This window comes from Dipodomys ordii, unplaced genomic scaffold (assembly GCF_000151885.1).
Source record: "Dipodomys ordii isolate 6190 unplaced genomic scaffold, Dord_2.0 Scaffold68, whole genome shotgun sequence".
Taxonomy (NCBI): Eukaryota; Metazoa; Chordata; class Mammalia; order Rodentia; family Heteromyidae; genus Dipodomys; species Dipodomys ordii.
In genome coordinates this window covers 6,503,667-6,519,984 of record NW_012267284.1, presented here as the reverse complement: position 1 = coordinate 6,519,984, position 16,318 = coordinate 6,503,667, and the positions used below count along the sequence as shown (strand labels likewise).

The following is a 16,318-nucleotide window of genomic DNA, read 5'->3' as shown; positions in this document are numbered from 1 at the left end:
AAAAAGCCAGAAGGGGCGCTGTGGCTCAAGTGGTAGAGCGCTAGCCTTGAGCTGAAGAGCTGAGGGACAGCGCCCAGGCCCAGAGTTCAAACCCCACGACTGGACCCCCCAAAAAAGAGTATTTGACTTAGCAAGTGAGACTCTGAGCTCAATTGCCAGAGAAAGGAAGGAGAGAAAGGAGAAAAGAAGGGAGGGGAAGAAAAAGGATGGAAGGAAGGAAACAGAGGCAGAGAACTAGAATGGCAGAAGGAGTGAGGAATTCCTACTTGAGATTTTGTTGAGGAAAATGAAATTAAGTCATCAAGCGAGTAATATGGGAGAGGACATTTGGAAGGACTGTCCTCTCTGAAGGACTCTCCAGGTAGCATTTGAATCCTTCATCTGCACAGCAGCCTCAAACACGATGCACAAACTCTTTGGCTGGGGCTTGGTCTGTCACATGGATCTGAGACACATAGGGAGGGCATGCTGCCATTTACATCCTTTCCCCTTGGGCCTGGTTACAGATTGGCTTTCTGCGCAACCTCACGTGGACCTTGTCCAACCTGTGCCGTAACAAGAACCCATATCCCAGCAAGGAGGCCGTGATGCTGATGCTGCCCCGTCTCGCTCTCCTCCTGTGCCACCTGGACAATGAGATCCTGTCAGACACCTGCTGGGCCCTGTCCTATCTCACCGATGGCCACAATGAGCGCATTGAACAGGTGGTCCGCATGGGAGTCCTGCCCCGGCTGGTGGAACTCATGACCGTCCCAGAGCTCAATGTCTTGGTAAATGTCACCCTATCTTCTCCCTGCCTTGTACCCCATTTCTTCTCAGCCAGTTCAAATCCTTCACCTGGAGCTCAGTTTCCTGTGGACATTGCTCTGCTTCTTGCTGCTCTCTAGCCAAAGGAAGACTGGAATCCTTTTTGATCTGGCTGTTCCAGAAGCTTTCTCTTCTTTAATCTGATAACTAGGAAAAAAAATGAACCAAGTGAAAAATGAAAAATGAACCAAGTGAAAAATGGCTTAGAATCCTGCCAGTCCGGAGCCATCCTTGCATTCTTGCCTTCTCCTTGTATAATTTGGATTTCTTAGGTAAATATAAGAGATTTCCTCTTCTCTCCCCAGTGGCTTCTCGGATTACCTAGATGCAGGTAAAAGCATTATGGACCTTTGAACAAGTACCTACTGTTCAGAGTTGTGGGTGCTGGCTTGGTGTATGGTCTGAGTTAGTGTCCTATTACCCAGGTGGCCTACCACTCGCTAAGTGTTCTACCACTTGAGCCACATCCCCAGATCTGTTTGTTTGTTGTTTGCATAGGGTCTCCAGCTTTTGCCTTGGCCAGTCTCAGTCTTTCTGCCTCCACCTCTTGAGGAGCTGGGATTAGAGACATCCCTCATCCTTCCAGTTTGTTTTTGAGATACTGTTTCACTAACTTTTGCCTTGGCTGGCCCTGGAACTGAGATCCTCTTATTTCTGCTTCCCATGTAACTGAAATTACAGGCATGTGCCACCATGCCCAGTTTTTACAGACAACCTTTATTTTTTTTAAGTAAGATTTTATTAACAAAACAACACTACACTGAATACATGTTACTTTCACTACTACATTAAGTTTTTTATTTTTAATATTTAAAGCAATCTCCTTAAGTAAACCCACTTACTCCTTAATATATCCCACTTTTAACAACTTCCTTTTACTATGCACTGTGTCAGCCTTTCGATGTCATTACTCATTACACAAGACACAATTACTTTTAAATCTGAATGCTTTTTTTACATATTTTTATTATTTTTAAGTAGTTGTACAAAGAACTTCTCATTCTACAAAACAGTATATGAATACAAGGTGTCTGACAACATTGTCACCCAGCGTTCCTAACCCATCCCTTCTCTCACTTTTTTTTAAAAATTGAGATTAGGTGATTACATAAATTTCACATATTTCACAGTAATGTAGAATAATGACACTTAAAGTCACAAACCCATTTTAACCGTCACAAGACAAATTGCCATTATCATGGTCTATAAAGTTTGTGAGTTCTATGAGCTTTGACAAATTATTTTTTCCACATCAGGTGATGATTACATTTCTTTCCTTTTGCTTAGTGTAAGCTGTTCCCTGTTTCCCTCTCATTCCTCCTTTCCCATCACTGTCTTTGGGTTGCTTAGTTCTTTCTCGTCTATGTACAGACAAGCTTTTATAGAAGTGTTGGGGGCCCAGTTGAAGCTGCCCTGTCAAGGCTGTGATTGACCTGCGGAGCTGCTTCTCCATGGAATAGCAGGTGTACAATTCTGATAGGCTTGGAAAACTCTGGAATGGTTAACAGACTCCCTTGTCCCAGGGGCAGAGAAACTCAGATCAATCCATGGTCAGTCTTCTACAGCATTTGTTGCCTTGAGTCCAATCATTAGCCATCCTGCAGACCTTCAGGGTCACTGGGAGGCAGCCTGTGAGCATACCGGGCAATGCCATTGGGCTCTCCTATGTCTCACTTAGAAATAAGCAGTCACAAATACCAAATACAAACGTGATCTGCACTGTCACTGGCTTAGCGTTTTCCCCAGTTGAAAAGTAATGCAAGTGGCAGCATTTCCTTTTTACTTTAGTTACCAGGGTTTGAACTCAGAGCCTCTTGCTGGCTAGGAAGGCCCTCTACCACTTGAGCCATGCCCTCAGCCCTTTCTGCTTTAGTTTAATTTTTGATAGGGTCTCATGCTTTTGCCCAGAGTAGCCTGGACCACCATCCTCCTCTTAATGCCTTCCTTCTGCAGAGCTGGGATGACAGGTGTGCACAAGTCAGCAGCATTCCTTGCCCCTTAGCCAATAGAGCCACTATTGTAGAAAGCCAGCAAGAACCTGAAACTAGATGAAAAAACAGCCACCCATGATTTGTTGCATGACAAGGGTCATCAGTATGGTTCCCTAGCTGACCCTGGGCCTGTGAGTCCAGTCTTCATGTTTGGGAGGGCATGGGGTTCACATGATGATAGCTTTGTCTCTCGCCTGGCTCTTCCAGACCCCTTCTCTCCGCACCATGGGCAATGTCGTCACTGGAACGGACGAGCAGACGCAGATGGCCATAGATGCGGGAGTGCTGAAGGTGCTGCCCCAGCTCCTGAAGCACCCCAAATCCTCCATCCAGAAGGAGGCCATGTGGGCCCTGAGCAACGTGGCCGCCGGGCCCCGCCACCACATCCAGCAGCTGATCGCAAGTGATGTCCTGCCTGCTTTGGTGAAGATGCTGAGAGATGTAAGTAGCACACGAAGCCCTCCAGCCTGAGACATCTCCCAGAGGCCCAGGCCTCCCAGTCATTGCAGGCTAGAAAGGGAAGCCTAGTTCTGGCCATTCTGTTTTGTCACCAGACAAAACAAGCTTATGTCAATGGATAGGGACCCCTTGGCTCCAGAAAATGTGAGACTGTGCAAAAAAATAAAAGGACTGCTGGTGTGGTTCAAATGGTAGAGTATCTGGCCAGTAAGCCTGAGACCTCAGGTTAAATCCCAATTTGAAGAGGGAGAGATTTTATTTTATTTTTTGGTAGTGGGGCCTGAACTCAGGGCCTGAGCGCTGTCCCTCAGCTCTTCAGCTCAAGACTAGTGCTCTACCACTTGAGCCACAGCACCACTTCTGACTTTTTCTGCTTATGTGGTACTAAGGAATTGAACCCAGGGCCTCATGTATGCAAGGCAAGCACTCCACAACTGAGCCTCCTTCCCAGCCCGAGGGAGAAATTTTAAATATAAATGTAGAAATGCAGAAGCTTCCTTCTTTTTTACTTGGTCTTTCCTTAAGAGCAATTCCTACTGTCTGAGTTTCCTTTTGCCACCTTTTAATGAATGACTTGTGATTATGCTACCTGCGTGCAATTGGACTGCGCTGGGAAGACCATCAGGGAGGGAAATTGAGGCACGTATGCAATCCAATGGCCTCTTCTCATCTGTTGGTACTCCTAGCCTGCCTCCTATGGTTGAGGAAATGCATATTTTTTTTTCCTGAGGTATCAAGGTTTGAACTTAGGGCCTCATGCCCCTGGTCTCACTAATGTAGCCAAGACTAGCCTTGAACGTTAAGATCCTTCCACATTAATTTCCTGATAGCTGGGATTACAGGTTTGTACCACCATGCCTGACTTCAGAACTTGCATATTTGATTTTATTTCACATGGAGGGTAACTTTCCCCAATCATAAAATGAGACGAGCTCTCTGCCCAGGAACAGAAGGTCCATGATAAATTATGCCCATATCTCCGGGGCCAAACACTCTTGCTGCACATGAAGGATTCATTGAGCAGTATTTAAAGTCTTGTTGTTACCTCTGGCCTGACTCTGTCCCCTGGATGACATCTGTGTGCCCATCATGGAACTTGTCCAACTTTTTATTGGGTGAGAAAGATGAGAAGTGTAGCTGTAAGCCGCTGCCATCGGAAAAGTCCGAGTGTAATTCCTAGTTTATATTTGTGGCTGGACTGTTTCTGTCTCTGCAGAAAGACCTAGGGAAGAAGCTACCTTAGCCTCCCTGTCTCCTTGCCTGACTGAGGGTTTCATGGCTTTAGCTAGACGCCATTTCCTGATCCAGAACTAGAGGCAGGGACAAGTGCAAGGAATGGGAGGATCACAGCTTGAGGCCAGCCTGGTTAGAAAGTGAGTGAGAACACACAGGTGGTACACACCTGTGGTTCCAGACACAAGGAAGCATAGATAGGCAGATTGTGCCCCCCCCCACAAAAACTCTAGACCCTGTATGAAGAATAACTAAAGCAAAACACAGCTGGGAGTGTGGCTCAAATGCTGGAGCATATGCCTAACAAGCACAAGATTCTTGAGTTCAATTCCCTGTCCTTGGAAAAAAAAGTCAGGCAGCCAGGACATTCTGCAGAAGTGACCCAGTGCTGGCTGTCGCCAGCCTGCCTGGAAAGCAAACCTTCCATTTTTCCAGGATCCTGAGAATGTAAACATTATGTTCCTGCAGGGAGAATTCCGGGTCCAGAAGGAGGCAGTGTGGACAGTGGCTAACTTCGTCACAGGGGCCTCGGTGGACCAGTTGTTCCAGCTTGTCTACTCGGGTGTTTTGGGGCCGCTGGTGAATCTGCTCAAGGCCCCTGACGTGCGGCTGCTCCTTCTCCTCCTCGATGTCATCGCCTGTATTTTCCAGGTGAGTGTAAACCTGCAACTCCCTGTCTACATTCTTATTTTACTTTTGTGTTTTAACATAATTTTACCAGTAAGGTGTTGTACAAGGGGGCTACCATTTCATAAGTCAGGTAATGAGTACATTTATTTTTTTGGACAATGGCCCCCTTCCTTCGCTTTCCCCCAATTTCCCCCTCCCTGCCCACAAGTTTCTCATGTGCTTACATTTGTTTTTTTTTTTTTTTGGAGGGGGGGGTGGTTGGCACTAGGAATTGATTTGGGAGTCTCACACTTGCTAGGCAAGTCCAGGATGACTATGTCATTTCCTTACCTCAAATACTTCTTTTATTTTAATTTATTTACTCATTTATTGTCAGTTGTGGAACTTGAACTCTGGGCCTGGATGCTGTCCCTTAGCTCTTCAGCTCAAGGCTAGTGCTCTACCACTTGAGTCACAGTGCCACTTCCAGTTGGTGGTTAATTGGAGATAAGAGTCTCACCGATGTTTCCTGCCTGGGCAGGCTTTGAACTGCAACCCTCAGATCTCAGCCTCCTGAGTAGCTTGGATGATAGGTGTGAGCCACCAGCCCCCGGCTTTTATTTGTATCAGTCCTGGGGCTTGAACTTTGGGCCTGCACACTGTCCCTGAGCTTTTCTGCTCAAGGCTGGCACTCTACCAAGTGGGCCACAGCATCACTTCCAGCTTCTTTTTTTTTCTCCTCTTTGGTGGTTAACTGGAGATCAATCACATAGACTTTCCTGCCTAGGCTGGCTTCAAACCATGATCCTCTGATCTCAGCCTCCTGAGTAGCTAGGATTTTAGCTCACCCTCACTGTCCCACCTGTCCATGCAAACATCTCAGGTCCAAGTAGGGAGTAAGAGGAACCTTCACCTGTGACAGGATAGGAATGGCCTCTGAGCAGAGCTGTGAGGGAGTGAACCAGGAGTGGTGTGGGGATTGGAGGAGAGGGTATAGTGGGATCTCAGGCCTGGAAGTGCTGGATGATGAGGCCTGCAGGGCCTGGCAGACAGAAGGCAGTGATTAGTTCTGTGTAAGGTAGAAAAACCCACAAAACGTTTAAAATGGGGCAAAGCCAGTGAGCAGCCGGCCCATTAAAATAGCCTTGCTCCAGGGAGGGGCGCGAAGTTAGCAGCAGTAAATCCTGAGGATGGTGGTAAACTTGTGGCTCCATCCACCTGTGTGCCTGTGAGGGTGGGGAAGGGACTGCAAAGCACTGACCCGTGATTCTAGAAAAGTCTTAGCTCTCACATATACCAAAATTAAACCCACTAGTTAAGTACTGTTTGAGTTTCTTCTATATTGCTGCATCACAAATGCCTATCAATTGAACTCAAACTCCTAAGCCACACCCCCTCCTCCGCAATTCTTCTGCAGAAAGGGTCTCATACTAACTTTGCCTGGCTTGGCCTCCTATCACATTCCTCCTACCTCTGCCTCTAGGGTAGCTATGCACTACCACAGCCAGCCTCAGTAGTATCTTAACACAAATATTTGTGTTTCTGGAGTTAGGAATCTAGGGCTGGCTTAGCTAGTATGTTCTGCTTCAGGGTTGGTGACGCATAAGGTTTAGTTAAGGTGTCACCTGGGGTGGGGGTGGGGGGCAAGCACTGTGGCTCACACCTGTGATTGGAATCCCAGCTACTCAGGAGATAGAGATCTGGAGGATTGTGATTGGAGGCCAGACTGGGCAAAAGTTACAGAAAGCTCATCTCAGCCTAATAGTATGGGTGCCTGTCATCCTAATTAATTAATATAAGAGATCATAGGTGGGAGGATCATGTTCTGAAAGTTTGCAAAAAAAAAAAAAGAGCAAATCTGTATCTCCTTCCTTCCTTCCTTTTGGTAGTACTAGCATTTGAACTCAGGGCCTCATGCTTTCTAGGCAGTTTCTACCACTTGAGGCATACCTCTAGCTCTTTTTACATTAGTTATTTTTCAGGTAGGGTCTTACACTTTTGCTCAGTGCCAGCCTCAGATTGCAACCCTCCTACCTTTGCTTCCATTTCTTTGCTCCAGCCAGTAACTGACTTTGGACCTTCATATAGGGCTTGAGGCTATCAAGATTTAGACAGGCAAGCCCTGTCAAAACAAAGGCACTTCAAGTATGTTTAATTTGACCAATAGCATATTTTTGTGCTGCTGCTCATAAAACTGTAATAAAAGGGCTCTTCAGCCAGATGCCAGTGGCTCACGCCTGTAATCCTAGCTACTCAGGAGGCTGAGATCTGAGGATCGTGGTTCAAAGCCAGCCAGGGTAGGAAAGTCCGTGAGACTCTTAATATGCAATAAACCACTCAGAAAACTAGAAGTGACACTGTGACTCAAGTGGTAGAGCACTTGCCTTGAGCTGAAGGGCGAAGGGACAGTGCCCAGGCCCAGAGGTCAAGCCCCACAACCGACCAAAAAAAAGGGGGAGGGCTCTTCAGGAGAATGATGCCAAAGTACTTTTTTTCTTCTCCTTTCTGTCTCTTTCCCCACCTCCAAATAAGCCATTTGGCCCATTTCCCTCCTGTCATAAAATGCAGCATTTGTTTCTCCAATCTTTTGTCTTTACTGTCCCTTCTTTGGGAATGTTATTCTCCTGGCCAGCAAAGTGTCATTTATTATATTAGGGACACCTTCCAAACCTGGCCTCCATGTTTCTTATTACTTTCCTCTCTGATGGCTCACTAGGTTTTTCTAGTGCTGGGCTAGAACCCAGAGCCTTGTAAGTACTTGACCACCAAGTTCCATTTTTAACTCCCATATTTTTTACACTGTAACTATTTATTTGTCACCTTAATGGTCTCAGTGATGAAAAGACCTTCTGAGTCCCCTCCCCACCCAGAGCAAAGTGAGGGATGTTGTAAGCAAAACAACTCAGGTTGTTTGCTCCAAGGACTTTGTTCTTTGCCATGCGGCAGCTTCTGTGATGCAGGGGCTCCTGATTTCTCTCCTGAGGCTCCAGGGGGCACAGGACTGATCATCCACTTTACTTGAAATTCCATATTTAAAATGACTTCCACACTGGGCACCTAGCTATTCAGGAGATGAGATATGAGGACTGCATTTTGAAGCCCAGGCAGGAAACTCTGCTGAGCTCTCCACTGAACTGCCAAAAAAGCCAGAAGTGGAGGTGTGATTCAAGTGGTAGAATACTAGCCTTGAGTAAAAGAAGCTCAGAGACAGTTCAAGACCCAGGGCTAGGATATAGTACCTGCCTTGAAAGTCCTGGGGTTGGATCCCCAGTACCAAAGAAGAAAAGGAAAAAAAATACAGCTAAAAACAAAGCTCCCAAAACACAACTTCCCATTAATTAGAAGACCATTTTTACAAACTAGTCATAAAAATGTATTTAGCTAAAAAAAAAAAAGACATCATCCTAAGACCAAGTGTGGTAGTATATGCATATAATTCCAGCAGTTTGGGAGGTGGAAATAGATCATGGTCTAAGGATGGCCTGGGCAAAACCCCATCTGGCAAACTAAAAGGCTGACAACATGGCTCAGGGTGTAGAGCACTTACCTGGCAAGTATGAAATTTTGAGTTCAAACCACAGTATGACAGAAAAAAAATTGTGTATGTGTATATTTGGTATAAATATCCATGTAGTCTCGAAATACTCTATTTTGTGCAATGAAAATAGGCATAAGTGAATAGCAAAGAAGCATGCGCTGATACATACATGTTTTACATGAATGTGCATGGATTTATATGCATGTAATTGCTGTTCTGCAGAGGGCATTATGTAATCTATATATTATGTATTCGGTATATCACAAGTATGTGGCAGGGAGAAGGTGGTGCCATTTCCAGTCACCCTGGGGGTCCTGGGTCTGGTTCCCTGAGATGACATGAAAGCTGGGTAGAGGGTCCCCCTCCAGGACGCCGAGGGTCTCAGGAGCTGCCCCCCCCCCCGCCTTAGGCAGCCAAAAAGACGCAGCAGCAGGAACGCCTGCGGCTCCTGATGGAAGAGCTGGGCGGCGTGGACCGCATGGAGGCGCTGCTAATGCACAACAACCACCGCGTGGGCCAGAGTGCACTGACCATCTTGGACAAACACTTCAATGAGGTGAGTGAGCCCCAGGACCCTGCACCCCCCCCCACTCCACCCTACTGGGGAGGAGGAGGTGAGTACTGTGCAACTTGTCTTGTGTACATGTGTGCGTCAGTCCTGGGGCTTGAACTCAAAGCCTAGAGGCTGTCCCTGAGTGTGTGTGCTCAAGGTTGGCACTCTACCACTTGAGCCACAGCTCCACTTTCTGGCATTTTTTTTTTGGAAGTGGAGGTAAGAATCTTACAGATTTCCCTGCTCAGGCTGGCTTTGAACCTCGATCCTTAAGATCTCAGCCTCCTGAGTGGGCTAGGATGACAGGTGTTGAGTCATTTCTGGCAAAATCATGCTTTCCTTGCCACCTTGTGGAGAGGATAGGGTGAGACAGGGAGCACTGGCCAGGCAAACCTGAGTCCCTGAGTTCAAAACCCCAGGACCTCTAAAAATGTTTTCTTTTTTTCTTGTTCTCCCATGTGTCCCTGTGGACGTGGCTGGTCTCTGTGTAGAATTCACCATCCTTCTCCCTATGAGTGGCATTTATCTACTCCAGTTCACCCAAGTTAAAGCTTGTGTCAGAGTTTGATTATTTATTGTTGTTGGCAATACCAGAGTTGGAACTCAGGATCTCACACTTGCTAGGCAATCTGCTGCTGAACCATAATCTCCAGCTCTTTTTGCTTTAGTTACTTTTGGATAGTGTCGGATGGGTTTTTCCCTAAGGCTGGGCTCAAACTACAATTTTCTCCCCTACTCCTGCTAAGTAGATAAGACAACAGATGTGAGCCACCACACGTAGATTGTCTGTTGAGATGGGGGTCTGCTCACTTTTTGCATGAGCTGTCGAACCCTGATTAACCTGATTTCCCCTTATCCAAGGTGCTGGGCTTGTAGGCATGTACTACCCTGCCCGGCCCTTCATTCTTTTTTTTTTTCAAAACAGAATATATACACACACACCATATCTTGTTTAGAATGCATCCATCAGTGGACTCAGGTTGCTTCTATTTGAGAATTCTGAATAACACTGCTATGAACATGACTGAACAAATAATCTATCAGAGCTCCAGCTTTCAATTCGCAAGTGGAATTGGTGGGTCATAAGGTGTTCTGTTTTTGGTTTTCTTTTGTTTCCTGGTGCTAGGGTTTGTACTCAGGGCTTCACTCTTGTTCAGTGTGTTTACTCATGGCCACACCTCCAGCCTGGTTTTTTGCAGTTGGGCCTTTTCTGGTTATTTTAGAGATGAAGTCTCATTTTTCTTACCCAGGCTGTCCTTGAACTCGGATACTTCTGGCTCAGCCTCCTGAGTAGCTAGGATTACAAGTGTGAGCCACTGGTACCAGGCTGGTATCTGTTTTTTAGCTTTTGAAGAATTTCCTTATAGTTTTGCACAGTAAATGTGTCTTTTCATTGCTACAGCAGTGTTGAAGGTTTCCAGTGTCTCCATCCTGACCAGTACTTGGTATTTTCTAGTATTTTGGATAGTCATTGTCCTCATGAGTATGAAGTAATGCCTTGTGATTTGGACTTGGGGTTTCAATTAAGCACTCTTTATTTGTCCATTGATTTTATTTTGTGTTATGTATGTGTAAAGAAAAGAGGTTTAGTTGGGCAGGTGTTCTACCACTTGAGCCACATCCCCAGCCCTTTAGGCTTTATTTTTCAAATAGGTTCTTGAGATTTGGCCCAGGTCCAGCCTTGCAGCATGATCTTCCTTTCCATGCCTCATCCACATCAGATACCTTGTCTGACTTATTAATTAAAATGAAGTTTTGTTAAATTTTTGCCCAGGCTGCTGTCGAACCGTGATGCTCTCGATCTCTGCCTCCCAAGCAGCTGGGATTACAGGTGCGAGCTACTGCGTCCAGCATGTGAATGTTCTTAATGCCACGGAACTCTTCTTTCAAATGGTGAAGGTGGGAGATCTTTATGATGTATGTTTCACCACAGACAAAACTGCACTTGAAGTGTTTCCAGGCTCTGTCCTCAGAGGGGGCTCCTGGCCACTGGCAGCAAACGAGGTGTAACAGGCTGGGCCCCTGGTGCCTGTCTTCCCTGAAGAAAAAAACAAAACATCATTTTCTCCATCCTCTGCCAGGACTGAGAGCTGGAGGTCCTAATATCAGTCTCTGAATTGAGACTGAAACCCAGGTATTCTAGGCTAACTTCTTTGAGAGGCAATACCCCAATATCTATGAGTGTCACAGATGGAAAACTTTTTAAAACTTAATAAAATGTTCAGTGCTTTCACCTCTTAGTATGGTTTGGGATCTGAAAAGTCCCCCAAAGGGTCCGAGCCATTTGTGGCCAGCCTGTGGCATTCTCACATGGGGAAGCAACGTGAGGACCCGGTGACTTCCCGTTCTCTGCTTCCTGGCCAGATTCCACACATATTTTTAATTTGATTAGGATCACATTCTTTTTCTACTTTTTTTTCCCTGTTAACTAGGGCCTCACTCTCTAGGCAAGTGCTCTACCACTTGAACCACGCCCTCCAGTCCTTTTGCTTTTACCATGCTTTTTAGAGAGGGTCTTGCACTATTGTTGCCCAGGACAGCCTCCGGTTGTGATTCTCGTATCTCTGTCTTCCGACAGAGAATTAGAGGCATTTGCCTCTGGAATTAGAGGCATTTGCCACCACATTTGGCTGCTTTCTGAACATTTAAAAAGCATCATTTCTCCCATTTGTAGATTAAAGTTGGAAGGCTGTTTACAAATTATATCTATGACAGGTTTCTTTTTTCAGTCCAGGGGTTTGAACTCAGAGCCTTCTACTTGCTAGGCAGACATTCTTTAATACTGAGCCACACCTCTAGTCCTTTTCTGTGCTATTTATTTTTGAGATGGGATCTCACTTTTCATCCAGGAAAAAAAAAAAGTCTTACGTTCCTCTATCACAGTGGAGATGGTGTGCACCGCGGTGCCTAGCTTTTGATTGAGATGGGAGAGGAGTTCCTCCTGCCTTTTCTTTTGCTTGGGCTGGCCTCAAACTGCAATCCTTCCCATCTCGGCCTCCCCAGTAGCTAGGGTTATGAGACACCATTATGCAAATTTTTAAAGTCAAAACAGTTGCAAACTCGAAGTTTAGTCCCTCTGCCCATGTGGTCTAACTTTGATTCCACTGAAGGTTAGCCTCTTGCCTCTTACTTACTTAACTATTCTTTATTCTGGTGGTGACACAAAGGGACTTTTGTAGTTGGGAGTTACTGATCACCAGCTGGTCTAGCAAGGTTTTAAAAAATGCAGCAATTTGCTTTTAGGACTTGGCCTGGGTGTACATCCAGGCTGTTAGTCACCTTCTGGCTGGATGCCCTTGGGCCTGGACTTAGCCTTTTGGGGTGACTGGCAGGGTAACAATGACAGGAAGGAAGGAGTGAGTGGTGATCATCTAGCCCTGGGTGAGCAAACCCCTGGAACAACAGACCTTGCACGTGGCTGCCCCTCAGTCCTGTAGCACGGAAGAGCCATGGTCTCTGCTATCCTCCATCATGGTGCCCAAGTCTAGCCGAACACTGATGGAGGGCAGAGTGGAGGAGCAGGCAGAGCGTCCTGCGCCCGTGTCCTTGCCCAACATTGGTGGAAACATGGTTGTCAACAAAGTTTCTTAACACACACAACCATCCCCACGTATGTGTGCCTACCTATGTACACACTTGCATTTGCAGGTAGACCCAGAACACGAGTGCAACTTCTTGGAAGGGGAAAGGAAGAAGTGAACAATTTAGAAATACAGCTCTAAGAAAATGGCTCAAAGCCCTTCTGTGAGAGCTGGTGACCAGCAGTGGGTTGGGGGCAGGGAAGGAGAAGCAGGCTTTGGGGGTGAGTACTAGTAGAAGGGGGTTGGGCCAACAACGATGAGAGAATAAATGAAGTAGTTTGTTTGCATATATGAAGATAGAACAATGAAACCTTTAGGAAGTGTGTGTGGGGGGGAGGAACACATTGTAAACATACGTGGAAAAAGCGCCCCCCCCAAACTTGTGTAACTAATGTAAACTAATAAGAGCCCAGATATGGGAAAATAGTATCTTCAAAAATGGACACACAGGAGAAGACTTAATTACAAACTCTTTCATAATGGGAGAATCTTGATCTGGTGAGTCAAGGAATAAAAGGGTGAAGCTGGGCACACCTGTTATCCTAACTTCTGTGGAGACTGCAATGTGAGGATCACAGTTTGAGGCCAGCTCAGACAGGCAAGTCCAAAAGAGTCTTAGGTTTATTTTACTAGCAAAAAAGCTGGAGGCAGAGGTATGGTTCAAGTTAGAATGTTAGCCTTGAGTGAAAAAGCTAAGGCAGGGAGAGTACAGGTCCCTGAGTTCGAGTCCCAGGGTGAGCTGTTACATACCTGTAACATTAGAGTTTGGGAGACTGAGGCTGGAGGACAGTGAAGTGTCAGGCCAGTTTGGGCTATATAGGGAGACTGTTTAAAAAAGGAAGGGGAAATAGTTTATGTACTCTTTATAAATCCTATATGTGACATTTTACATATGGAAAATTCTAGAATACTTTTCAACTAACTCCTGGCTTCTAGTTGAGACAGAGTTGACTAATCCCCAATTTCTCATTCATAGAATTTTTTTAAGTAATGAAAAAAAATATTAGAAACCTCAGATACATTACATAATGTCATCTGATCTTTGGATTCTAAACCTGTATTTCTGAATTACACTACTTACATCATACAATGAAAGTTGGTTTTTTTTTTTTTTTGAATCAGTACTGGGGTTTGAACTCAGTCTTGACACTTGATAGGCAGGTTCTCTACCATTTGAGTCACATTCCCAAACCCTTTTTGCTTAAGTTATCTTTCTGGCAGGAGCTCACTCTTTTGCCCAGTGCTGACATCACACCATAATCCTCCCACCTCTGGTCTCCCAAGCAGCTAGAATCACAGCTTGGTGTTGAGCATCACCAAACCCGGCCTCACACAGTATGAGTCTGATAAAGGGTCTGGGAGTTACCTGGGAGGAAAAGGCGTTTCCTTATCAGAGCTGCTCTCCTCCAAAGAAAACAGTCTTGTTCACATGGAGTGATTCATAAACGGGAAACTGTCCAATTGCTAATTCACTTGTCCTTGAGGAACTGGACTATTTAGAAAACCTTTAACTTCTTTGTTTTTGTTTCCCAATGGGGAGAGAGGAAAGGGAATCCTGGTCAGTTACTGTTTTCAGTGGAGAAATTCTATGGAGGAAACATTTTCTCTGGTGACAGTTGAGGTACAAATCTGCTGAGATCAAGAACTATCATTGACATCACTTAAACGATTTCTTTGTAAAGTACTTTCATGGATATCCTCTCTCCCTTCTTTCCTCCCTCTCCCTGCTCCTTCTCTCTCCCACCATCTCTTCTGTGCTAGGGAATGGGGAAGCCAGGGCCTTTCTACTTCCTCAGCCTTGTGTTTTGTTGTGTTTTGAAGGCAGGGTCTTGGTATCTAGCTCACACTGTACTCTAGACTCATGATCTTCCTGCCTCAACCTCTCAAGTGCTAGAATTACAGGTGTATGCCACCATGCCCAGCTGAATATCTGTATTTGTACTATTTATAAGCCTGAGTTGGTGTCAATCTCTGGTTTATAAGATGAGGAAGTTGGACATCAGAGATTTAAAGGGTCTCTGGGTAGCAAGTAGGAGAGCATGTCAGCCCATCAAGTTTATGTCTGTCTGACAGCCCTACTCTGCAAATTGTCAGGGAAGTCGTTACTCTGGGATCTCTCATGGTTCTTAAGTGTTGGAATTAAGTTTGCTATGTATTTTGTGGGCTGGAAATGCATTTTAAAAAGCAAAATAGTTTATTACTCTCTAGGTTTAAGTAAAAATGTTTGGGTGACCAAGAAATCAGAACAAGGAGGAATGAAAAGTAGATTACAGGTGCTCTCCTTTGGTACTGGGTTTGAACTCAGGGCTTTTGCTCAAGAGGCAGGTGCTCTACCACTTGAATCTCACCCCCAACTCTTTTGTACTTTCGTTATTATTTGTCAGTTGTGGGGCTTGAATTCTGGGCCTGGCCACTGTCCCTCAGCAATTCAGCTCAAAGCTAGTGCTCTACCACTTGAGCCACAGCGCCACTTCTGGTTTTCTAGTGGTTTATTGGAGATAAGTCTCATGGTCTTTCCTGCCCAGGCTGGCTTTGAACGGTGATCCTCATATCTCAGCCTCCTGAGTAGCAAGGATTACAGGTGTGAGCCACCAGTGCCCAGCTTTGCACTTTATTTCTTGGAGAGGGTCTCAATATTTTTTTGCCAAGGGTGCCCTCAGACTTCACCCCTCCTACCCCTGGTTTGCTGAGTAGCCAGCCATGTACCATCATTCCCGGCCCTATAGGACTCTGTCATCCTTGAGACTTTGGTCTACAGCACATACAGACTTTCTTTTTGTGTACAGCCTGAAGATTAGTCCTGATTTGTAGGCACTACCAAAACCCTAGGAATCTTCTGAGTGAGAAGCCAAGGCAAGAACTTTGCTGGTACTAGGATTTGAAATCAGGGCTTCACTCAGGGCTTGTTTTGCTGGTGCTCAACCACTTGAGCCACACCTGCAGCCTGCCCTTTTTTGGCTGGTTAATTGAAGAGTCTCAAAGACTTCTGCCGTAGCTGACCTTGAACCAAGTACCTCCAGGCTTCAGCCTCCTAAGCAGCTAGGCTTTCAGGTGTGAGCCCCTGGTGCCTAACTGCAGCTTTCCCTTTTCAACTTCCAGGGCAATTTTTTTTTTAACAAAATAACTTAAATCCATATTCTAGACAACTGGCCGGTTTCATATCTTTCCTTTGTCTTTTATTTGCACCAGCAACCCGGTCTCCATTCATGTCTCCTTGTCAGTTCTATTACGAATTCCATAAAAAAACACGGTGGCTCACGCCCGTACTCCCAGTAGCAACTCAGGAGGTGGAGGGAGGAAGATCCAGGTTCAAGACCAGCTGGGCAAAAAAGTACAAGACCCCATCAGAACAATACAAAGTCAGACAAAACAAAAAAAAACAAACATGCAGACGCGATGGCGAGCCGGACCGAAGCCCTCCTGAGCTTGGCGCGCGCCCACAGGCCTGACTTCTGCCGCCTCTCCGGGGCGGCTGCACGGCTCAGGGCCCCACGCGCCCGCGGGTGACGGGTGACGCAGAGGCGCGCCCCGCCCCGACGTGCCGGGG

General features: G+C 45.9%; 1 protein-coding gene across 1 annotated transcript in view; it reads left to right on the top strand.

The window, feature by feature from the left end:
* Positions 1–16,318, top strand: part of Smurf1 (SMAD specific E3 ubiquitin protein ligase 1) — a 130,972-nt gene that overhangs the window by 18,797 nt on the left and 95,857 nt on the right. Inside the window, exons 7-10 of the mRNA XM_013023406.1 lie at positions 507–770; positions 3,006–3,239; positions 4,959–5,141; positions 9,047–9,251. Of these exons, the coding sequence (XP_012878860.1) occupies positions 507–770; positions 3,006–3,239; positions 4,959–5,141; positions 9,047–9,251 (886 nt within the window). The remainder of the gene's footprint in view (positions 1–506; positions 771–3,005; positions 3,240–4,958; positions 5,142–9,046; positions 9,252–16,318) is intronic.